Source organism: Henckelia pumila, chromosome 2 (genome assembly GCF_033568475.1).
Source record: "Henckelia pumila isolate YLH828 chromosome 2, ASM3356847v2, whole genome shotgun sequence".
Classification (NCBI taxonomy): Eukaryota; Viridiplantae; Streptophyta; class Magnoliopsida; order Lamiales; family Gesneriaceae; genus Henckelia; species Henckelia pumila.
This window is the reverse complement of record NC_133121.1, coordinates 85,701,182-85,727,628: the sequence shown is the minus strand read 5'-3', so window position 1 is coordinate 85,727,628 and position 26,447 is coordinate 85,701,182. Positions and strand designations below refer to the sequence as shown.

Genomic DNA, 26,447 nt, shown 5'->3' with positions numbered 1-26,447 from the left:
TCATAATAATTTTTTTAAAAAAAATTAGAATTACAAATGATATATATATATATATGTATATATATATATATGAACATTTTATATTTATGTATAGATTTGAAGAGGTTATACAAACTTAATAATTATACCAGCAGAGCCGATGACCTCTTGGTCAAATGGCATCACCTCTCCAAATTTGAGAGATGGTCTTGAGTTCTATACCCACTAACCCCCACCCCTTAGTCAAATAAATAAATAAATAATAATTATTATTATTATTATACCAGCATAATATTATTCATTTTATATTTTGGCTAAAATAAATATGTTTCGCATTTATGAATGTAGCATTCATTTTTTTCAACCAAAATCAATCAAAGGAAATATTTTTGTAAATAATTTCAAAACAGATAAACAAAAAGTTAAAACTTCAAAGAGTAATTTAAAAAGGTTAGAATTAAAAAATATATTTTTGAACCCTTAAAATTTTTGTATAGATAGATACAAAGAAAAAAAAATTTTAAATAATAATTATACAAACATAATAATTATATCGACATAATATTACTCACTTTTTAATGGCTAAAATAAATATTTTTGAATCCATGAACAATGTAAAATGTAATTTTCCTAAAAAAGCAAAATTTTCACACTGTGAATGAAAGGGCAAAATTTTCAAATTGTGAAATAAATTTTTCATTTTTATTCTATAGTATTTGTATCGGATTAAAAAATAGTTTGAGATATAAATGTAAAAATACTGAGATATTAGTGTGAATGAAACACTATATCAATTATATTTGTAATTGATTAAAGTATGAATTATATATACAATGATATTTTTAAATTATTAAATGCTAAAAATAATAAGCAATGCTATGTTTAAATAATAATTTATTCTACAGTTGTATGTACCAGATTGAAAAATAGTTTGTGATATAAATGTAAAAGTGATATATTAGTGAATGAAATACTAGATGAATTATATTAGTAATTAATTATAATATGAATTATATATAAAATGATATTTTTAAATTATTAAATGCTAAAAATAATAAACAATGACATGTTTAAATAATAACTAGCCAAAAAGCACACGCGTTGCGTGTATATAAAATCATATTTTTTTTAATTCAAATATATATTATTTTTAAAATCTTAATATGGTGAAATTTTTTAGACAATCATGCACTCTATTTTAAATAGCAAATACTATTAACTATATATAAAAAAAATTGGAAGTTAGTTAGTGGGTATGCACGTGTGTGTGAATTTAAAAGTGGGCATGTGAAATTTTAGGACTAATTTATATATGTGTATTAAATGTTTTTACTCTTTTTTTAGTTAGCAATGCATGTAATTATAATTTTGAAAGAAAAGCAATTTTGGCATAACACTTAAAAATACCAAAAGTAGTTAATATAACCTGCTCTTGCTTTATTAATAGTAATAGATAATAATAACAATAAAAGGGAGAAGAAATGATATTTTAATAGTAAACTGTAAAAGCAATTATCAAATAAAATCAAATTTAGGATAACTATTTCTACTTTTTTTTATTTAAATTAAAATTAATTGAATGATTAATGGTCTCTATTAAACTCTCATAACTATAGCATTAATTAAATATATTTCACCTAATCACCCCTATATGTAATTTACATTATTTCCTTCTCCCATAATTATTCTTTCCTCGACATCCAATCCATATTTATTTTGAAGTTTTCATGGACGCTTTTTACTTAAAAGAATTGGCTTCTAATAATTTTTTGAAGAAGCTGATGGATAAAAGCCATACATTAGTGCTATATATAATTAGGCTTCTAATAAGCTTAAAAAATGATATTTATTTTTTCATCGACCACAACCGATATTTGACATGACAATTTAATTTAATTTGTTTCAAGAAAATTTATTCAGTATGCAATGTATGAAGATGTATAAGTGATAATGAAATGGTAATAAGTCTTAAAAATTGACGTGTTCATTTTTTTTAATTGCTAAAATTATTCAGACAAAATTATGAGAAAATCTTAGATACACAATTAATAATAAATTTTAATATTAAAATTTAAAATTTTTAGTAGCTTAAAAAAATGCACATGATTTTTGCATTTCAGAAAAGAACTAATGCAAAAGTTTAATCCAGATTTACAACTACAAAAGATGTGTTTAAAAATATATACGGATACATAACATCATCATACATATTATTAGGACTAAATTTCATAATTTAGGTAACGTCTATATTTTGTAGGAAATATTAACCCATTTTTTCAAACTAAAATATTATGATATAATTAAGGAGGTGAATTTTAATTTCAGAAAATAAATTCTAAAGAAAATGATATAACCATAAGTAATACCCACAAATTAATAACGAACAAAAACGGGTAAAAAGACACTCAGTCGTCCCACTATACAAATGCTTACGATAATGGGTTTACATAGTAATAATCAGTGACACGAACACGAAAAACATCGTTTCCATTTTCATGTTGATGCATTTGAATTTCCATGGCAGAGTCCACCAATGAATCTCCACAGTACCTCAACTCGATGTATTCAAGTGTATCGATCTATTTCTCCTATGCCACTAGAAATCTCATCGATGCGCGCATCCACACATAATCTTTTAAAAAATAAAGAAACACACAAAAAAATGAAAATTTAAATACAAATCAAATAAACAACCTTACATTTATTAAATTAAAAGTGCATGACATCCAAAATCTTTTAAGTGGGACCACATACATAATCTTCCCACATTTTTTGTGTTATTCTATTTCTTATCATTATCCCATGCCTACTACTTTCATATCTACCTCGAGAAGCTGCATTTTCTTCATTCACAATATCTTCATGTATTAATTCACTATCAATTTCAGCAATCAATCTTTCATCAGGATCTACTCCCATGAGAAAATTATGCAAAATGCAGCATGCTAATATAATTTTTGAATGTGTCTCTACGTTGTAGTTAGGTTCAACACCACTAGCTAAAACTGAAAATCTATTCTTTAACACACCGAATGATCTTTCAATGGCATTTCTCAAAGATGCATGTATTTGATTAAATATTTTTTTTTAAGATTCTGGCCCATGATTACTATATTCTTTTAGATGATATCGGGTTCCTTTGAAAGGGACGATAAAACCATCTCTTAGCATAAATCCAGCATCAACAAGATAAAATTTACCTACAAAAATTAATTGAAGATTAATATATATCTGTTATTATTTTTTTTTGAATTTATTAGTATATGTATAATTAAATACCATTTGGAATTTTTAGCTTATCCTCTCTATCGAGTGCATCCTCAAGGACACGCCCATCAGCTACTGAACCTTCCCATCCGGGTAACACATATGTAAACCTGAAGTTACATGTAGTAGCCCGACTACTTATTAAGCTAATAATGACTAAACATGATTAAAAGATTCTCAATAGATCTTAAGAGTTGAAAATAGGATTCAGAACGATCAAAAATGGTTTCTAAGATTTTGAGTACTGGAGCAGTTCGGAAGCTCTGAAGGAGGGATCGGAAGCTCCGAACTAGTTCGGAAGCTAGAGTTGTAGTTCGAAAGTTGCGAGCAGTTCGGAATCTCCGAACTGGAGATCGAAAGTTCCGATCGAGTGACAGTCAGACAAGGAATGAGTTTTGATTGGGTGATTGGACGTAAGAGAGTTTGGAAGCTCCGAACTATGGATCGGTAGTTTCGCACTACTGTCGGTAGCCGAGTTTCCGAATCAGAGACTCATGGTTGGTGGAGAATGATCGAAAGCACGATCGGAAGCTCCGAAGGGATATCGGAAGTTCCTATTGCGAGTTAGGTAGTTCTAAACGCGGTCTATAAATAGGGGGCCGAGAACTCACTTTGAAACGACCCTAACTCTATAATAAATAAATATGCGGAAAAATTTTTTTTTTTTTTTACGACTAAATAAAATATGTACATATATGCCCATACATATATGCACAAGATAAAATATTTAAAATAAATACATGACTAAATAAATAAACAGTTAAATACTTAAGAAAAATGCATTCTTTAAAATAAATAAACATCTGAGTCAACCCTAGAATTAAAAATATACTGCCTAAATAAAATAATTAAAATATGTGCATGCACTAAAACATTTAATAAAATATTCCCATAAAACTCAACCACTAAAAAATATAATAAAATGTTTCACATGACATCATGCACGGTGACTCAGAAGCTGTCACGGTCACGGGGCTACTGCAGCACAGCTCATAGATCCTCACCACCGGTAGGAGTAACCTGCTCCTCTACGTACTCACCTGCACCATATCAGTGTAGTGAGCCTAGAGGCCCAACATGCATACTAACAAGGGTTTAAAATAATTTAAATCAATTTACTACTAATACATACGTATACATGAATGAGCATGCTAAAAAAATTTACATAACATAACTTACTTAAATAAACATAAATACATAATACATAACATACATACTTGAGTTGTTGAGCACTTATTTTCTTAACATCGAATGGTCCTATCCGTAAGTGTGACCCATACTTATAGTGCGACTGATCAGTCTAAGAAACCATCGTACGAGGCTGGTGGCGAACCACCCATACATAAATGGCAGAAACTGCCCATACATAAATGGCAGAAAACTGCCCATAAATGGCCACACTACTTCAATTTCCACCTAAAATATTTTATTTGCTCAACCATAGAAATTAAATCATAGCATAAAAATTGATTTCGTGAATGCATGTACTTAAATAAATTGTGTGTCCTTCATATATATTTAATTTAATTTTCTTACTAACATATAAATATTAAAATAACTTAAATGCATAAAAATAATTAAATATATAATCAGGACACATGCAATTTTCTCATGGATGGTTCTGGACTGCTGGCCCTACACTCAAGCCCCTTAACTTAAGACTTGGCCCATAAATCAACCAAAGCCCATTAAGACTAACTTAGGCCCAATAACACTGTCCCTGACCCAATGGGCCCAAAAGCCCATTAACAGGCCCAATAACTTTCATGGGCTCCCAAGCCCATAAAAATTTCTGGCCAACTAAAAAAAATTTAAATAAAATTATTAAAAGCCCAAAAATAGTTAACTTAACCCAAAATAATTTAATGGAGCCTAAATAAATTAAATAGTACTAATTAAATTTTTGGGAATTTAATTAGTCCATTTAACTCCTAATTAACTTAAAAACTTAAAAATAAAAATACCCGAGCCCAATTAACATAACCCGGACCCGGACCCACTTAACTTGACCCACATTATTTTAGACCCGACCCGGACCACTTGACCCGACCCGGATCCACCTAAAACCCTAGACCCGAACCCTATTTTCTTCCTCCCTCTCGGCCGCCTCGGCTGCGCGAGCAGCAGGCCATCCCGGCCTGCTGCAGCCTAGCTCCGGCCACCGTGGCCGGAGCCCCGCCGGCAGTACCCCCCCAGGGTTCTGCCGGACCGAACCATACCATGGTTCGCACCCCATGCTGCCTAACCACCGAACACGAAGCCACCTTCCAAGAACCCTAATCTGCGTACCTGCTGAACCCTTTTTCTGAAAAAGCTTCGGCCTTGGTTCCTAGCCCCCAAACCAACCATGGCCGACTCACCTAGACCACCTAGGGACCCCGTAGAACCTTAGCCAGCAGCCGTCCCAGCCATGGATAGCCAAAAACGGGAGCATGAATCAAACAAGTCAAAAAAAAAAAAAAATCGAAAGCATAAAAGATGGAAAAATCGAACTTGCTGTCAAAAAATCTCATGTTCTGATGATAAGCTCTCGCACTCATACATGCACTGATATAGATGTGAAAGATAGAAAGAAACATGCCTTAATACGGGTTTGTAGAGTTTGAAACGTGTACGACGGGCTTCGGGACGACGGGACAACGACCGGAGGACCTCGAGCTAGAAAGTTCACGGCTAAAACTCCTAGGATGGTGGTGGCCGATGATGAAGAAGAAGTATGGAGGGTGACGGCTGAGTGGGAGAGAAAGGAGGTCGGCTAGCTTAGGGTTTTGGGTAGAATAGGTTAAATTTTTGGTTTAATTAAAATATAAGCTAACTAATTAAATAAAGAGGTTTTAAAACTAAATAATAAACAACTTAAACTCTAAAAAAAATTCTGATAACCTAATTAAAAATCTCGAAATATAATTTTAGGGGAATTTTAAAAATACTAAAAAGTCAATATTTTGACTAATTTTGGATAAAAATGACCCCTAAAATTAACTAAAAATTAAATACTTAAAATTTTGGGGTAATAAAACTCAAAATAATATTTTAAGACTCTAAAAAGGCTCATAAAATAATTTGGCTAAAAAGTTGTCATCTCGTCCGTCCACGGTCCCGTCTACGCGATTAAATAATAAAAATACTAAAAATCATAAAATTCACTAATTATGGGTTAAATGCTTAAAAATAAATTAAATCATGCATAAATAATTCACATAATTATTTAACCCATAAATCATAAATTTAAATAATTAAATATCCTAATTATGCAGGCGGATTTATGTAATTAAAAATACCGGGTGTTACAATTCTCCCCCCCTTAAATTGAATTTCGTCCTCGAAATTAAAGTACTTACCCGAACATCTCTGGGTAGCGAGTCCTCATATCCTCCTCGGTCTCCCAAGTAGCTTCCTCCTCCGAGTGATTCAGCCACTGGACTCTGACCATCGGTATGACCCGCGTCCTAAGCCTCCGCTCCTCTCTAGCCAAGATCCGCACTGGTCTCTCCTCGTAAACAAGATCTGGTGGCAAATGTAAGGGCTCAAAATCCAATACATGCGACGGGTTGGAGACATATCTCCGAAGCATGGATACATGGAACACGTTGTGCACTGCCGCTAGCCCTGGAGGTAGAGCTAAACGATAGGCCAACGTGCCAACTCGCTCCAAGATCTCGAATGGCCCTATATATCTCGGATTAAGCTTGCCTCTCCGTCCAAAACGCGCTACTCCCTTCATAGGTGACACCTTCAAGAATACGTGATCACCTACTGCGAACTCCAAATCGCGTCGTCTGGCATCTGCATAACTCTTCTGCCGACTCTGCGCAGTCCTCATCCTCTCTCGAATCTGCGTCACGATGTCAGCTGTCTGCTGCACAATCTCCGGACCCAACAAAATCCGCTCACCAACCTCATCCCAATGCACCGGAGATCTGCATCTCCTCCCATAAAGTGCTGCATATGGAGCCATACCTATAGACGACTGAAAGCTGTTGTTATAGGTAAACTCCACCAATGGCAGTCTAGTCTCCCAAGAGCCCCGAAAATCAATGACACAAGCTCTCAGAAGATCCTCGAGAACCTGGATCACTCTCTCAGACTGACCATCTGTCTGGGGATGAAATGCTGTACTGAACAGAAGCCTAGTCCCCATAGCCGTGTGCAGACTCTTCCAAAACGCAGATGTGAATCTCGGATCTCTGTCTGACACAATAGACACTGGTATGCCATGCAGTCTAACAATCTCTCTAATGTAAAGCTCTGCATACTGTGTCAAAGTATAGTTAGTCCTCACCGGCAAGAAATGAGCTGACTTGGTGAGTCTATCCACAATCACCCAAATCGCTGTGCAACCTCTGGCACTCCTCGGCAAGCCAACCACAAAGTCCATCGTAATATTCTCCCATTTCCATTCCGGAATGGGAAGAGGTCTAAGAAGTCCTGCTGGACGCTGATGCTCTGCTTTGACTTGCTGACAAGTCAAGCACTCTGACACCACTCTCCCGATGTCACTCTTCATCCCAGGCCACCAATACAATAACTGCAAATCTCGGTACATCTTCGTACTTCCGGGGTGAATGGAGTACGGAGATGCATGAGCCTCTGCTAGAATCTCGGCTCTCAACTGATCAACGCTCGGTACCCACATCCTCCCACGGTACTGAACGATGCCATCCTCCACTGTATACAAGAGATTACCTCTGGCCTCATCTCTCTGTCTCCATCGCTGTAGCTCCTCATCAGTAGACTGTCCCTCTCTAATCCGATCTCGCAGAACTGGCTGCACTGTCAACACTGACAAGCTCGGTGCATGGCCACTCGGATAGCACTCCAAACCAAATCTCTGAATCTCGGTCTGTAGTGGTAGCTGTACAGTCAAACATGATATCACTGACGACTTCCGACTCAAAGCATCTGCCACTACATTAGCCTTACCCGGATGGTAGCTAATGTCACAGTCGTAGTCCTTAACAAGCTCAAGCCATCTGCGCTGCCTCATGTTCAACTCCTTCTGGGTGAAGAAGTACTTGAGGCTCTTGTGATCAGTGAAAATCTTGCACTTCTCGCCGTAAAGATAGTGCCTCCAGATTTTCAACGCAAATACCACTGCTGCAAGCTCCAAATCATGCGTCGGATAGTTCTGCTCATGAATCTTCAACTGTCGCGACGCATATGCGATAACTCTGCCACTCTGCATAAGTACTGCGCCCAAACCAAGCTTGGACGCGTCGGTGTACACCACTAACTCCTCATGTGGCACTGTCATAGCTAACACCGGTGCTGAAGTAAGTGCATCCTTCAGCTGATCAAAGCTCCTCTGACAATCTGGACTCCAACTATACTTCGCGTTCTTCTTGGTCAAGGAAGTCAAGGGTACTGCAATAGAGGAAAAACCCTTGATGAACTTCCTATAGTATCCTGCTAAACCCAAGAAGCTACGAATCTCCGAAGCATTCTTTGGAATCCCCCAATCCCTCACTGCCTGCACCTTGGACTGATCCACTGCGATCCCATCCCTAGAAATAATGTGGCCTAGAAACGCCACCTGCTCCTACCAAAACTCACACTTACTGAACTTTGCAAACAGTCGATGCTCTCTCAAAGTCTGTAAGGCTGTATGCAAATGCTGTGTATGCTCCTCAATGCTCCTCGAGTAGATCAATATGTCATCAATGAATACAATGACAAACTGATCTAGATACGGCTGGAAGACACGATGCATGAGATCCATAAAAACTGCTGGAGCATTGGTCAACCCAAAGGGCATCACCAAGAACTCATAGTGCCCATATCGTGTCCTAAAGGCAGTCTTAGACACGTCTGAATCTCTGACTCTCAACTGATGGTAACCAGATCGCAGATCGATCTTGGAGAATACCGAAGCTCCCTGCAACTGATCGAATAAATCCTCTATCCTCGGTAGCGGATACTTATTCTTCACTGTGACTCTGTTGAGCTCTCGGTAGTCAATGCACAATCTCATGCTGCCGTCCTTCTTCTTCACAAACAACACTGGAGCTCCCCATGGAGAAAAGCTAGGGCGAACAAAGCCCTTCTCCAACAGCTCCTGTATCTGCTCCTTCAACTCTCTCATCTCTGTAGGAGCAAGTCGATACGGTGCCTTAGAGATAGGCACAGTATCCGGCAACAACTCAATACTGAACTCCACCTCCCTCACTGGGGGAACTCCTGCAACATCGTCAGGAAAAACATCTGGATAGTCACGTACCACCTCTATATCTGATAAAGATCTGCTAGAAACATCTGAGGTAGTGACCACACTAGCCAGAAAACCCTGACATCCACTGCGCAACAGTTTCCTCGCACGAACAAGTGATATCATCTGAGGAATACTGCTAGACTGAGATGCAAAGAAAGTAAACATCTCCCCTCCTGCTGGCTTCACTGTCACTGTCCTACGCCGGAAATCGATCGATGCTCCATTAACTGATAGCCAGTCCATACCCAAAATCAAGTCAAACCCAGTCAATGGAAGAACCACTAGATCTGCTCGAATGGAGTGTCCCTGCAACTCCAATGCCAGATCCCTGATGACACTAGTGGTAGTGATAATCTGTCCGGATGGCATGGTAACATCGTAACCACTGTCTACAACCTCTGGTGTAATGCCTATCCGTCTGATAAAATCCCGGGAGATAAACGAATGCGTGGCTCCTGAATCTAGCAACGCAAATGTGGAGTTGCCTCCAACTAGAATTCTCCCTGCACGCAGAAGATTCCCAACAATTCATACCACTATGCTCCCAAGGTTAAAACACTAAAATCCTTAATTCTAATCACAAAGAAACAAAATTCTTATTCTAGCATGCTGATAATTAAACTCATGTAACAGGCATTCAGTTATAATTGCAATTAAACAAAAGCAAAGAATTGAAAAAGTTCTAGGGGTTAAGTATACCGGTGATCAAGGAGGTATCTGGATCTGCCTCCTCAGCCTGCATAACATAAACTCGCCCACTGACATTCTGCCTCTGCGGGCAGTTGGCAATCTGATGCCCTGGCTCCTTGCAGCGATAGCAGACTCCTGCTCCCAAAAGACACTGCCCGGAATGCATCTTCTGGCACTTCGGACACACTGGATATCTCCCTGGAGTAGGGGCCCCGCCCCTAGTCTGCTGCTGTGGCTTCCCCTGAGGCCTCTGCTGATTCGGGCCCTTAGATGGCCCTGTAGACTGCTTCTTCGCAGGTGGCTGCGAAGAAGGTCGCTGATACCCAGTCTGAACAAACTGCCTCTTACCCTGCTGTTGCTCCCTCTGGATCGCTCTCCGACCCTCCTCCGAACGCAAAGCCCGGCTGACTGCAGACTCATATGTAAAAACGTCTGCCATGCGTACATCGTGCCTGATCTCTGCCTTCAGGCCCTCAACAAACTGTCGCAGCTTCTCCTGCGGACTCTCAGCAATCATGGGCACGAAACGGCAGCCCCTCTCAAACTGGCTGATGTACTCCACTACAGATCTGTCCCCCTGGCGGAGACTCATGAACTCTCGGATCATGCGGCTGCGCACGTCCTCAGTGAAATACTTGGCGTAGAAGATACGCCTGAACTCAACCCATGTCAGAGTCGGTAGATGAACTCCTCTAACTGCACCCTCCCACCATGAGGCTGCATCGCCTCGCATCATATATGTAGCACAGCTCACCCTGTCGGCGTCTGTGATCCCCATGTAGTCAAAGATGGAATCAAGTGAGCGAATCCATCCCTCCGCCACCAACGGATCGGTGGTCCCCAAAAACTCCTTAGGCCCCTTCTTCTGGAACCTCTCTGCGACGTCCTCCTCGTGGGACAGTCTGGGACGGGCAGCCTGCTGCTCCAGCAAGGCAGTGATACCCGCCATCATCGTGGCACTGGCCTGCTCCAGTGCTGTCATGGGGTGCTGCTGAGGTGGCGGTGGAGGTGGAGGTGGAGGTGGAGGTCCCCCACGTCGGTTCACTGGTCTGGGAGGCATTCTGCACCACCACATATTTATTTACGTAAATCGCCTTGCATAACTAAGTGTTTAAAAATTAAGGCTAACTTAAATTCTAGAAATTTAAATCATACTATAAACATTAAAACTTACAGACCGGTAGCGTGGATTTCTGAGCTAGCATAGCAGTAGTGACCCCTCCAAGGACCGTGCTCTGATACCAACTGAAACGACCCTAACTCTATAATAAATAAATATGCGGAAAAATTTTTTTTTTTTTTTACGACTAAATAAAATATGTACATATATGCCCATACATATATGCACAAGATAAAATATTTAAAATAAATACATGACTAAATAAATAAACAGTTAAATACTTAAGAAAAATGCATTCTTTAAAATAAATAAACATCTGAGTCAACCCTAGAATTAAAAATATACTGCCTAAATAAAATAATTAAAATATGTGCATGCACTAAAACATTTAATAAAATATTCCCATAAAACTCAACCACTAAAAAATATAATAAAATGTTTCACATGACATCATGCACGGTGACTCAGAAGCTGTCACGGTCACGGGGCTACTGCAGCACAGCTCATAGATCCTCACCACCGGTAGGAGTAACCTGCTCCTCTACGTACTCACCTGCACCATATCAGTGTAGTGAGCCTAGAGGCCCAACATGCATACTAACAAGGGTTTAAAATAATTTAAATCAATTTACTACTAATACATACGTATACATGAATGAGCATGCTAAAAAAATTTACATAACATAACTTACTTAAATAAACATAAATACATAATACATAACATACATACTTGAGTTGTTGAGCACTTATTTTCTTAACATCGAATGGTCCTATCCGTAAGTGTGACCCATACTTATAGTGCGACTGATCAGTCTAAGAAACCATCGTACGAGGCTGGTGGCGAACCACCCATACATAAATGGCAGAAACTGCCCATACATAAATGGCAGAAAACTGCCCATAAATGGCCACACTACTTCAATTTCCACCTAAAATATTTTATTTGCTCAACCATAGAAATTAAATCATAGCATAAAAATTGATTTCGTGAATGCATGTACTTAAATAAATTGTGTGTCCTTCATATATATTTAATTTAATTTTCTTACTAACATATAAATATTAAAATAACTTAAATGCATAAAAATAATTAAATATATAATCAGGACACATGCAATTTTCTCATGGATGGTTCTGGACTGCTGGCCCTACACTCAAGCCCCTTAACTTAAGACTTGGCCCATAAATCAACCAAAGCCCATTAAGACTAACTTAGGCCCAATAACACTGTCCCTGACCCAATGGGCCCAAAAGCCCATTAACAGGCCCAATAACTTTCATGGGCTCCCAAGCCCATAAAAATTTCTGGCCAACTAAAAAAAATTTAAATAAAATTATTAAAAGCCCAAAAATAGTTAACTTAACCCAAAATAATTTAATGGAGCCTAAATAAATTAAATAGTACTAATTAAATTTTTGGGAATTTAATTAGTCCATTTAACTCCTAATTAACTTAAAAACTTAAAAATAAAAATACCCGAGCCCAATTAACATAACCCGGACCCGGACCCACTTAACTTGACCCACATTATTTTAGACCCGACCCGGACCACTTGACCCGACCCGGATCCACCTAAAACCCTAGACCCGAACCCTATTTTCTTCCTCCCTCTCGGCCGCCTCGGCTGCGCGAGCAGCAGGCCATCCCGGCCTGCTGCAGCCTAGCTCCGGCCACCGTGGCCGGAGCCCCGCCGGCAGTACCCCCCAGGGTTCTGCCGGACCGAACCATACCATGGTTCGCACCCCATGCTGCCTAACCACCGAACACGAAGCCACCTTCCAAGAACCCTAATCTGCGTACCTGCTGAACCCTTTTTCTGAAAAAGCTTCGGCCTTGGTTCCTAGCCCCCAAACCAACCATGGCCGACTCACCTAGACCACCTAGGGACCCCGTAGAACCTTAGCCAGCAGCCGTCCCAGCCATGGATAGCCAAAAACGGGAGCATGAATCAAACAAGTCAAAAAAAAAAAAAAATCGAAAGCATAAAAGATGGAAAAATCGAACTTGCTGTCAAAAAATCTCATGTTCTGATGATAAGCTCTCGCACTCATACATGCACTGATATAGATGTGAAAGATAGAAAGAAACATGCCTTAATACGGGTTTGTAGAGTTTGAAACGTGTACGACGGGCTTCGGGACGACGGGACAACGACCGGAGGACCTCGAGCTAGAAAGTTCACGGCTAAAACTCCTAGGATGGTGGTGGCCGATGATGAAGAAGAAGTATGGAGGGTGACGGCTGAGTGGGAGAGAAAGGAGGTCGGCTAGCTTAGGGTTTTGGGTAGAATAGGTTAAATTTTTGGTTTAATTAAAATATAAGCTAACTAATTAAATAAAGAGGTTTTAAAACTAAATAATAAACAACTTAAACTCTAAAAAAAATTCTGATAACCTAATTAAAAATCTCGAAATATAATTTTAGGGGAATTTTAAAAATACTAAAAAGTCAATATTTTGACTAATTTTGGATAAAAATGACCCCTAAAATTAACTAAAAATTAAATACTTAAAATTTTGGGGTAATAAAACTCAAAATAATATTTTAAGACTCTAAAAAGGCTCATAAAATAATTTGGCTAAAAAGTTGTCATCTCGTCCGTCCACGGTCCCGTCTACGCGATTAAATAATAAAAATACTAAAAATCATAAAATTCACTAATTATGGGTTAAATGCTTAAAAATAAATTAAATCATGCATAAATAATTCACATAATTATTTAACCCATAAATCATAAATTTAAATAATTAAATATCCTAATTATGCAGGCGGATTTATGTAATTAAAAATACCGGGTGTTACACACTTTCATTTGCTCATTCCAACTTCTCTTTCTCTCATTCTAGCTAGCTTTGAAGGTCTTTTGGGCATCCTATTCGAGGGCCAAGTGGCGACGAAGCGCTGCTGGGATTTCAACATATTTGTGCCCAAGTTTTGAGGTCATCGTCATCAAAGGACTGACTACGGATTTTGGTATATCGCTAGCCTCTGATTAGTTACAGTGTGTAGCTATTAGTCTAGTTTAGACTTTTAGTGGACTACTTTTAGTGATACGGTGATTAGCTGTTTATAGGCTTGGACTAGAGAGACAGTATCACTAGGTTTCTTATTCTGAAGTACGGACGTGCTATACGAGATATCCTGGTTGAGTATGAATGTCCTATGTTTGCATGTTTTATGTGGCATTAATTTTATGTGCATATATTATGTCACGGATATTATGTTGTATGCATTATCATGTTGAGCCTTTACCATTCTTATAACCAGTAGAGGGGTCTCTTAGCCCCATCATATTTTGTGGATGGATGCCATGGTTTTGGATCCAGTTATGTCCACAGTTTATGGTATGAGAGCCACCTCCTGATGCAACGACCCAGCGTGCTATATACCATGACGCCTTTGACTGAGCATTAGTCTACATTGATAGGTTTTCGGTACCTTTCACTTGCATTTAGCACTCATAGCATGTGTAAACTCACATGTTCTTAATGGACGTTATTTACTCACGTACTCGATTTTATTCTGGACACCCCATTCCACTAGGCATGACTTAGGTTGGACGGACCAAATGGTAGCGGTCGTTGAGCAGCAACATGGTGGATTGAACTGTACCAAGTTCATTTGTTGTGGGATGTAGTATTATTTTCGATTGGGTTGTATAACACTTATTTGTTCGATTTTGGTTGTATTATGCCAGTAGTTTTCAAGTTGTATTAGTTAAGTTTCCGCATTAAAATTTTGATTAATCGTATTTTAAGTTAATTTCATGCTTAAAACTTTGGTTACTTAGTGATTCTGGGATGGGTCACTACATTTTTGGTATCAGAGCATGCATTAATATTTAGGATCTAGATAAATAGTCTTGAGGTTTAATTCTGATACTTTATAGATGGCTGGACGTGGAGATAAGAGTCATGAGAGTGTCGGTGGTCGTTGGGAAGACGACGAGGATAGGGAGCAACCTCGGAGGCATCATCGCCACAGTGATGACAGACACATTTTCAACTTTTGCAGGTTTGTGCAGATGGATCCTAAGCCATTGATAGGAGGCGAGACTCCGGAAGTTGCAAATAACTAGTTAGAGAGGATAGAGAACTTCTTCGAGGTATACCACTGTACTGATGAGCAGAAGATGCAGGCTGTTAACTTTCTTCTGGAAGGGAGTGCTCGCAAATGGTGGAGATTCACTTATGCTGCTTTGGTATTTAATCGAGGCACAGTCACTTGGGCCAAATTCTGTAGAATGTTTAGAGAACTGTATTTTCCTCCAGCAGTCCGACAGTCAAAGGCTAACGAGCTGATGAACTTGAAGCAGGGCAACATGACCATTGACGAGTACTTGTAGAAGTTCTTTGAACTACTACTATATTGCTCGTATGTTGCCACTAGCTCAGAATCCAAGTATGATCTATTCCTGCAGGGCCTTAACCTGGAGATTCATGATCAGGTAGCCATTAATGACGATCCGACATAGTACGAGGTATTAGTGAACCATTGTTGCCAAGAAAAAAGAGACATCAAGCGGAACAGGAACTTCTCTTCTTTCCAGCCAGGAAACTCTTTGGGGCCCAAAGCCCAGTCTTTCAAGGAACCTGGTGCGTATTCTTCTTCTTCAGGATCAGGTTCAGGATCTGGTGGAGGTGTGTTCCATTTTGCGAAGAAGAAGGGTTAGTGCGAGAAGTGTGAAGGGCGTCATCCCACAGACCATTGTCGTGGAGCAGGTGGAGCTTGTTTCCATTGTGGTTAGATGGGTCACATGAAAAGAAATTGTCCACAGTTAGTTGGAGGATCAGCATCTGGCTCGAGTTCTCAAGCCTTAGTTCCGCAGAAGCGATCAGGACAGTCTGTTGGGAGTACCAACCAAAGGCCAAATGTTCCAGGCCAAGTCTTTGATCAGGTTCAGAAAGAGAATGAGGAGGTTATCGCAAATACATTTATTTTGTGTGGAATTCCTATTTTTGTTCTCATAGATACTGGTGCATCGCATTAATTCATTTCAGGACGTTTTGCTAAGCGTCATAGATTGACGTACATATCCCTAGACACTGTCAGTGTCTACTCCGACTGGCCATTCGTCTTTGGCCAAGCATTTAGTCTTGGGTTGTACTTTAGAGTTTGAGAGCTCTGAGTTGTTAGCGAATCTTATGATTCTAGCGTGTAGGATTTTGATTGTATTTTGGGTATCGATGTGTTAACCTCTTATAGAGCTACTGTGGATTGTTATCAAAAGGTTGTTCAGTTTTTTTCCGGTTGAGGGCGATAATTGGTTTTTCTATGGTGAGAGAGTGTTACTAGTTATGCCTATGGTTTCAGCTCTGAGGGCTTGTCAGGCTTTAGAGACGGGTGAGGAAGACTACTTTATCTATGTGATTGATATATCCACAGTGAGCAAGACTGTAGAGGAGTTACCAGTAGTTTGCGAGAACCCAAAATTTTTTCCGGATAAGATTCCAGGGTTTCCTTTAGTTAGAGAAGCCGAGTTCGAGATTGAACTTGTGCCAAGGATGGTACCTATTTCTCGTTCACCTTATCGTCTAGCACTAGCAGAGATGAATGAGTTGCAGCAGCAGTTGCATGATTTGTTGGATAAGGGATACATCCGACCGAGCGTTTCACCTTGGGGAGCGCTAGTTCTTTTTGTCAAGAAGAAGGATTGTTCTATGCATCTTTGTATCGATTATAGGAAGTTGAATCAAGCGACAGTAAAGAACAAGTATCATGTACCACAAATTGATGATTTGTTTGACCAACTTCAGGGTACCTTCGTGTATTCTAAGATTGATTTGAGGTTAGGGTATCATCAGTTGCATTCGAAATGCGAACATTTTGAAGATAGCGTTTCGTACCAAGTATGGTCATTACGTGTTTTTAGTCATTCCTTTTGTATTGATGAACGCACCTGCAGTTTTCATGGATTTGATGAACCGAGTCTTCCACAATTATCTAGACAAGTTTTTTGTAGTTTTCATTGAAAAAATTTTGGTCTACTCACGTAACGTGGACGAGCATGTGCAGCACCTGAGACTAGTACTGCAGAATCTCCGTGAGAAACAATTATAGGCCAAGTTCATTAAGTGCGAGTTTTGGATTGACCGAGTGGTATTCCTTGGTCATGTTCTCTCTCGGGAAGGTGTATCAATAGACCGAGTAAGACTGAAGCTATAATGAATTGGTCGCATCCTACGACAGCTTCAAAGATTCGTAGCTTTTTGGGTTTAGCAGGATATTGTTGGAGATTCATCGAGAATTTCTCACAGATTGCTAGACCACTGACACAGATGAAAAGGAAGGATGTTTTTTTTGTCTGGTCAAGGTAGTGTGAACAGAGCTTTGACGAGTTGAGGAAACGATTGACTACCGTGCCTGTACTTGCATTACCTTCTGGACTTGGAGGCTATGTGGTTTTCACCGATGCATCTCTTCAAGGGTTGGGCTGTGTGCTGACACAGAATGGACATGTGATTGCCTATGCTTCTAGACAGTTGAAGACCCACAAATGGAATTACCCAGTGCACGATCTAGAGCTTGCAGCGATCGTGTTTGCACTGAAGATTTGGCATCATTATCTGTATGGTAAGCGGTTTGAAATCTTTTTGGACCACAAGAGTTTGAAGCATTTGTTCACTCAGGCAGAGCTGAACATGCGACAATGTTATTGGATGGATCTTCTCAATTACTATGATTGTGAGATTAAGTACCATCGAGGTACTGCGAATCCAGTGGCAGACGCACTTAGCCGGAAGGTGAGTATTATTGCTCTCCGCACTAGTGTAAGGGCTAGTACAGTTCAGGAGTGTTGCTCCTTAGATTTTATGTTTCAGCATAGGAAAGGACAACAGGGGATCCGAGTATTTTCAGTGCTAGCTGAGCCATCTTTGTTTGCTCATATCCAAGAAGTGCAGTTTTCTGATTCAAAGGCACAAAAGTTAGCGAGACTTTCTCGGGAAGACAATACATCCGGTTTTCAATTTCAGACAGATCGATTGTTGTGTTTGCCCGATAGAGTAGTAGTAGTACCTGACGATTCAACCTTGTGAGACAAGATTCGGTCTCAGGCTCATCGCAGTAGATTTGTCGTGCACCCAAGCAGTGCCAAGATGTATAAGGATCTACGTACCAGATTTTGGTGGAAAGGTATAAAGCGTAGTGTTTATCAGTTTGTCTCTCAATGTCTTGTTTGTCAGCAGGTCAAGACTGAACATCGACGACCTGGTGGTTTGCCCGATAGAGTAGTAGTACCTGAAAATTCAACCTTGCAATACAAGATTCGATCTCAGGCTCATCGCAGTAGATTCTTAGTGCACCAAGGCAGTGCCAAGATGTATAAGGATCTACGTACCATATTTTGGTGGAAAGGTATGAAGTGTAGTGTTTATCAGTTTGTCTCGATGTATTATTTGTCAACAGGTCAAGGCTGAGCATCGATGACCCGGTGGTCTGATGCAAAGTTTGAAGATTCCAGAATGGAAGTGAGAACATGTGACGATGGATTGTGTCACCAACTTGTCAATGACCTCCGGAAAGTGTGATGCTATTTGGGTTATTGTGGACAGGTTGTTCAAATCTTCTCATTTTCTTTCGTATAACCGCGAGTTCACTTTCGATCGCATGGCAAGGTTATACATCTAGGAGATTGTGTGATTGCATGGAGTTTCTTTGAGCATAGTCAGTGATAGAGATCCGAGGTTTAGCTCACGGTTTTGGGGTAGCTTTCAGCGAGCTTTGGTTACTACTCTCAGTTTGAGTACTGCATATCACCCAGAGACGGACGGTCAGTCCGAGAGGAATATTCGGGCATTGGAAGATATGCTGATGTTGCGTATTTTTTGCTCGCAAGCGCACGATGTTAAAGGTTAATATATGATGAGTAGAATATCATTCCCATGAGGATTGAAAAATTATATTCACACCGAAACCTGTAATTAAAATAATATTAACTTTGTTTAAAAAATCAAAGTTTTAAATGCAATAAAATAAAATAAATTAAATGAACCAGAATTTCAAGGACGACTTGGGGTACACGATCTGAGACGGTTTCTAGGTACAATGTTTTACTCAATTTTCATTCATGTAAATCATATCAGTTGATAATATCACTTATTCTAATTTATAGGCCAAGAACTCTTAAGTGTTATTTACTACCTCTTTCGAGTGCCGAGTAAATTTTATTATTCTAATTTCAATTACGATATCCCATCAGAAATCAAACAACAAAATAATTTAATCAAGTTCTATGGTTCTCCTTCAATGACCTCAAAGGAACTTGTAGGCCTTCCGAACTCTATAAAACTACTAGGTTGTGTTTTCCTATGATACTATTCAAAATCTCCTCTTTCGAGTGCCAGATTTAAAATAAATTTAACATTCAATCTATGACCAGTAAATTGAAATGCAATCAAAACAAGAATACACAAATAAATTTTTAAGAACAAATAATAATAGACAAAATAATATTTAAAACATAAAATTCAAATCAAGATCCGTCAATCTCTAGAAACAACCAATAAGTTTATAATGAAATAATTAAAAACATAGACATATTCAAAAATCTCATAATAAATCAAGGCAAAAAAAAAATCACAGAGTAAAGTTGATTCTCCGTCCCCAGATGAATTTTCTCTATCTTGTGATTCGATTATCCCTTGTCGTTCGCTCCCACATCTCAAATCTGTGTGCCAAGCCTCCTTGAATGCGCATTTGTGTGTGATTGGGCTGTTTGGGTGACGCTTCTTATTCTCTCGATTCTCTCCAATCTGTGCGGCTTTGTGTGTGTTGTGTGTCTCCTCTTGTGCGTTTGATTCTCTTATTTTATGTTTTCTCGAAGCCCGTTGAATGAAGCCTAGCAAGTCAAGTCTTTCAAAAATCCAAAATTCTGTTCTGTTTTCGCGTAGGCATCGCTTCCAATTAGAGCCTCAGCTCTTGTGCTTCGTACCTGCAGTGCTGCAGCTCTGTTTGAGGCGTTGCAACTTTTTTGCTTCATGTCCAGGGCGCAACATTATTGAAAAAATCATATCCAGAGTTCTAACCGTTGGATCGGGTTAAAATTTTGACAGCAGCTTCATAAATCTTATTCTTCATTCTGAACGGTGGAGATCGAATTTGGATCTCTCTAAAGTAGGAAATAAGTTCTGGACAATTGCTGCTTTGTGATTGCTTCTTTCGCCTCTTCTCGGTACTTAACTTTCAATCCTTGCATATAACAAAAACAACAAAAAAATACGCATAAAATCGCTCGATACATCACAAAAGCCAAATCAAATCATATGCAAATTAAGTGCATAAAATGCAATTATCAGCTAAGGACTTCAGTGATGGATTTTGGGTTATCCTGGCAGGATCATTTACAATTGATAGAGCAACATTCGAGGCTATTTATGGTCTATAGTGACCCGTATCCGTAATTAGCGATTAATGAGTATATTAATCGTTTGATCATGTTTTGATTTAGAAAAACATGATTAAGGAGATTTCAAATGGATTAACGAACTTCAGAAATGGAATCAGAATGATCGGAAATGGCCTAAATGGTGACCAAGAACGGAAGCAACGTTTGTGGATCGGACGCAACGTTCTGGTCAGCTGATGTCATCCGTGACATCATCAAGATGACGTCATTGCTTACGACCATGATGGGACAATCAAACGCAACGATGGTAGAACAGACGCAACGTTTGTTAACGGATGCAACAAACCCCGAACGGGCGTTCCGTTTGCCGTCTATAAATAGAGGTTCCGAGGCTCATTTGCAACTCGCCCCTATCCTCTCTTCTCTCTCATTCCTTAGCCTTCTAACTTAGATCTAGGAAATTCTAGGCGTCCTATTGGGAATCCGGAAGTAGCGGAGCGATCCCGATGTTGTAGCGGAGCTATGGCCTAGTTTTGGAGGCAGTCGCCATCAGTGGGCTGACGATGGACGCAGGTATAGCTTTTGCTTCCTAAAAATATTTAGAAGTATGCAATAGCTTATTTAAGGCTTTTAGAGCTTAATGAATGATGCATGGATATTTGTATTGTAGAGATGATGATAGGCTTGGAACCTAAAGTGGGACTGCTAGAACTGCCAGCAGTAAGGTACGTAAGTATTGGCTGAGATGGCCAGCATGATATATATTATATGTGTTGCATGAGTATGTGCTACTTGTTTTATATGTTTTACGGCTTTAGCACATGCATGTTTTTACGGTAGACTGCATCTAGTATGATGTGAGCCACTGACAGTTTTCATAGGGATCTTGTAACTCATCATGGACTCGAGGCGGACATTGCCTGTTTTCATATGAACCAAGTGTCCTGTTTTGGATTCGAGTCAGGATTGGGGAGACTCAGCCCCTGGTTTTGCTATCACTAGGAGCGACCACGACGGTGGAGTAGACGCTATAGTCGGTAGAAGAATATGGGAGCGGCACCGCGGATTAGCTATCCGGCACAACTCTGCATATTTTTGGCGCCCTGAGTATACTGTTTTACCTTGGTTTTAAATACACTTATATATGTGCTGCATATATTTTATATATCATTGCTTATGTATTGAGCGTGGTCGCTCACGTCCAGTATTTTCTGTATGTTTGGACACCTCATTCGACGGGGCAGATGTAGGTACAGTATTGAGCACCAGGAACTTGGAGTAGCCAGTGACCAGTGAAGACAACAAGATTAGCTATAGGTCTTTACCCTTAGGATTATTTGTAATTCGATTGGGTTGTATATTATTTTAATTAACCGGTTGTATTCCGTCAATCTTCTTATTTAAGTCTTTCGCAGCGATTTATTTTAAATGCATGCTTAATTATGCTCTAAATTTTGATTAGGTAGTGGATCCGGGTTGGGTCGCTTCATTTATTGGTATCAAAGCCAGGTTGAAAGAGATTTGGGATATAGTATTGAGATTTTTGGGTTATCCTTGTAGGATCGATGAGACCTTTTTAAAGAGACGATGATGTAAGGCCCGAAAATATTAAATTATTAATTATGGGATTTGAGAATTAAATTCCATATCTTGGGCAAATATTGGTTTGAGAAGTTAAGGGAATTATTGATTTAATTTTCAAGTCAAAAATATTTAATTTGAGAATTGACGGATTTTGAGAATTAAATTCCGAGAATTCTTAAATTAAAAGATTAAATATTTGATTTAAATATTTATGGAATTTAAGATTAAATTCCAAGTTTCGAGAATGCATATGATTTAATTTGAAGATGAAACCCAATCAGGGACTGATTTGAGAATATCAAAGTTTCAAGGGCTGAGGTGCAAAAGGCCGGGATTATTGAATTTAATCCTAATTTATTTAATTTTAATATGAGTATATTTAATTTGAGAATATTTAGAGTTTTGATTTAAATTCTAATATTCTTAAATTATTTAGGATTGAAATTGAATTAAAAAGAAGGCTGAGGACTGAATTGCAAGTTATGAAGTTTCAGGGACTAAATTGCAATTTTATCTGAAGTTATCCGATTTTATTATAAATAATCAGATGTCTACGTGCTTGAATGAAAAAGAATTCAAAATTTGGAACAGAGGCCGAAACCCTCTTCGTTTTCCTTTGAATTTCGATTTTTCAAATCCCCGTAACTTTTGATTCGATCGTCCGATTTCAATTCCGAAAAGTATTCTGGAATCCTTGTGACGAGGACTTCGATTTGATGTAATTATTCCTATGAGTTAACAAGGTTTTGAATAGATGATAAACCAGACATCCGATTTTACGTGTCTATTTGTGTTCTTGAGATTTTATTTGGTTCGATATCGAAAACGGTTCAATGATTTGATATTGTATGCTATTATGAAGATGTCCAGCTTAGATTTGAATATATACCTGTTGAATTCGAGTAGTTTATGAGGTGTTGAAGCTGGTATGAAGTTGTGTAGCATGGTTATGTTGAAAGAATGATTTCGATATTATTTCGGTTATCGATTTTCAATCGCTACGCCGCCAGTTTGAGAATTTGATTAAGTTTGCATATCGAATGTCGAGCTGAACATTTTTGGTAATTAGTGTTGATGTTTATAGCATTTGATTAATTCATTTCAGCATTGATAAGAATTAACGACGCAAGAGGGACGCATTTGAACCGAAGAAGATGAAGAAGGTTTGCAATGCTTTGATTGTGAAGATATATTGATGATTTCGAACCGATTCTGAAATGATTGAATAGAATGAAGTTGATATGAATTTTTTGATGCCATGTTTCAGATTTGAAGCGTTCAAAACAGAAGAAATACAAAGGTATAATGACGACATCGCGAGTTAGGGATTTGAAACTCAAGAATGACGTTTCTTGACTTGTCCCGCAAAAAAAACCACATACTTGTTTATGTTTTTGATTTGATTTTGATGTTGTCGATCCATCTTAGGTAGTGGATCTTTGAGTTTGAGTCGATATGATTATGATACGATGATGATATGAATTGATTCTATGCCAAGATCTGAGGCGATCTTATTTTCAAGTCTGAGACGACTTCGATAGATGGATATCCATATCAAGATCGGATACGAATCTTGATGGCAACGATGATATATGAATCAATTCTTAATTGAGATATGCGTTATTTACTCTATTGTTGAGTCATTTACGATTAGAGTTGATATGATTTATTTAACGCATTTATATGTCTATTATACTGAGAATGATTTCTCACCAGAGTTTATCGGGCTGTTGCTTTGTTTTGTATGTGTGCATGGCAACAGATGGGTCAGGATCTGGACTGAGAGAACATTGATAGCTCGGGAGCGAGATTTAGCAAGTGTGGACTCGGGTTTAAGAATGGTAGTTATATAGCATTGAATTTGACATGAAACTTTTGATTTAGAAGCTCACTTTTGAGACTTAGCGTAGCTTATCATTTCATGCTTTTACGCAATTCGATTGATGTATTAAACGCATGATTTGATACTTGAAACTTTATACATGTTGATATGCATGTTCTAGTTTTGTTAAACCAAGATTCGAGTTGGATGTAAGGGTTATACATCATGAAACCTTCCTTGACAACAAAAGAATTCTTGTTGGAAATTTTCTGGCTGTTTGAGCGCACCCGCGCCCTGGCAGAACAAAAATTCTGCCAGTTTGAGCGTGGGGGCGCCGGTCCAGGGCGCACCCGCGCCCTGGCAGAACAAAGTTCTGCCAGGTTGGCCACGGGGGCGCTGGTCATTGGGCGCACCCGCGCCCATATGGAAAAAAAAAATTGGTTTCTTACTTATTTACTTCTTGGTTTGTAATGAATATTGATTGCCCATTTAAAAAAAAAATATTAGCACCCGAGGTCCTCACAGATGATGAGGCGATTAGGTTGCCCAAAGACTATCATCATCGGCAGGTATTCTAAATATTTGGCTTATGGGATTCCAACAAGTGTGGACAGGAGCAATGGATCGTGTCCGAGCTTTCGAGACTTCTACTCATGTGGATCCTAGCTTTGGATCGAGTACCGGATGGCAGTGGCAGAGAATTGGTTGGGACATACTTGATGTTTGCATCTGTACCATCCTTACCATGATGACACTACTCTGAGGATTCTCTAGCCGTAGTTGGAGAGATTTTCATAAAGACCTTCACCAGGGAATGGCTCGAGTGGCTACGGCATGACTGGTTGTGAACGTAAGGTCATTAAATTCATGAAGAACATGGTTTTGTCAGTATGCTTGTATCGATGCATTCGGTAGGCACACGGGAAACTTCATGTTCAAAATCATGAATTAGATACAAGAAGAAAGCTGACGGTAGATCGTGAGCAGAAGAGGTCGACTGACAGGCACTGATGCAGAGCATAGCTAGTTAGCGAGCAGGGATCATTTATCCGGATGTCTTTGCAGGAGGACGGGTAGAGAGATTTGGTCAGGAGTACGCTAGAATTGATGTGTGTGTCTATTAGAAGCTTCATGTTTAAGCAACGAAGACTAGTACGATGATTTTAAATACTATATTGTTGTAATTGTAAACAGTATTTCAGTTGAAATAAATCATCATACCCTGGTTATATCATTTCATGTTATTGGTTGTACATTTTTTTTGTATTTTTGGAATACTGTAATTGTATTACATGGGATTGTAATAAAGAAATTGTGCATAACTTGAAGTAATGATACATGTATTATTTATCCAGCAATTCATGAATGATTGCAAGTGAGTTTGCTAAGTTTGGCTTGGTTCTATTGATTAGTGTTCAACTATAGTAGCTCATAGGTTTTGAGTGGGCCGATTGTAACAGCTTGACTTGAGGTCAGTCTAGGTGTTTTTCCTAGGATTGACCCAGTTAGTCAGTGGACTAAGTTAGTGCCAGTGATGAATTGATCCATCAATGGGCATGAGTTTGTTCTAGGTTGTTTCCTTAGAACAGTAGTATGATGACCTTCGTAGGTTGAGACTTCATGATGATGGGTTTTTATCAGGATGCCAGGTCTAGTATATGCTGAGGGTTGTGAACTATGACCATGACTAGACGTGATGAGGTGCGACCCTATGTCGATGTACCTGAGACCCTTCGTGCTTCAGGGGATGGCGGTGGGAAGGCTACTCAGTCTAGAGTTTTGGTAACAGTCACGACAAGGTATGACCTTGGATTAGATATCAAGTTTGATATCAGTGGTTTAGATATCGTCTGGCTATTTTCAAAGATATTAGTTTGAATGTTCTGCTGTGAGGACCAGTCCTGGAGGGATTTCCTTGATGAGTGTGTGCTTTGAGCAGATAGGTTTCGACCTAAGGAATACTACTAGATGGATCGATCTAGTAGGTAGACGGATTTCTACCAGCGATGACTAAGAGTTGTCATCAGAGTTGCGATTAGGGTTCCTTGTGATAGGAGTTATCCAAGTTATTGGAGGGGATGATGTTTCGAAACTTCGACTCAAATAGGAGAATTGCTCCATGATGATTGACATCATCAATAATGGATTATATCAGATGCTAAGGATTTTACAAGACTATTCGAGATGAAGGGAAGCGTGACTTATACCAATGCACACTTGGTGGTGATTCCAGGCGGGGCATCGTGGTAAGCTAGCTCAGTCTTGAATTGTTGCACAATCTTAGCGAAAGATATAATCAGGAGCGTGTCCGGAGATTTTGGAAATCTTTGGGATTCATTAGTTATAATTCTTGGACTCGACGAGCCATGGCGTTCATTCCGAATGTATGAGGCGAAGGATAGTGAGTCCAGTGATTGCGCTAAGTACTGT

At 39.0% G+C, this 26,447-nt stretch overlaps 1 protein-coding gene across 1 annotated transcript; it reads left to right on the top strand.

Annotated features, from left to right (window-relative positions):
• The first annotated feature begins 15,397 nt into the window (after positions 1-15,397).
• On the top strand, positions 15,398-20,267 carry LOC140877839 (uncharacterized). Its single transcript, XM_073281425.1, has 8 exons — positions 15,398-15,600; positions 15,655-15,712; positions 15,882-15,986; positions 16,043-16,241; positions 16,471-17,114; positions 17,583-17,774; positions 17,895-18,008; positions 20,157-20,267. The coding sequence occupies exons 1-8, from the start codon at positions 15,398-15,400 to the stop codon at positions 20,265-20,267; spliced, it is 1,626 nt and encodes a 541-aa protein (XP_073137526.1).
• Positions 20,268-26,447: the final 6,180 nt, after the last annotated feature.

Excerpts from the sequence above, each read along its gene's own strand:
- LOC140877839 (XM_073281425.1), top strand. The coding sequence starts at position 15,398 with ATGCAGGCTGTTAACTTTCTTCTGGAAGGGAGTGCTCGCAAATGGTGG. Across the intron at positions 17,115-17,582 it reads AAGATAGCGTTTCGTACCAA|TGTGAACAGAGCTTTGACGA; the intron begins GTATGGTCATTA and ends TGGTCAAGGTAG. Across the intron at positions 17,775-17,894 it reads CCCACAAATGGAATTACCCA|GCAGAGCTGAACATGCGACA; the intron begins GTGCACGATCTA and ends TTGTTCACTCAG.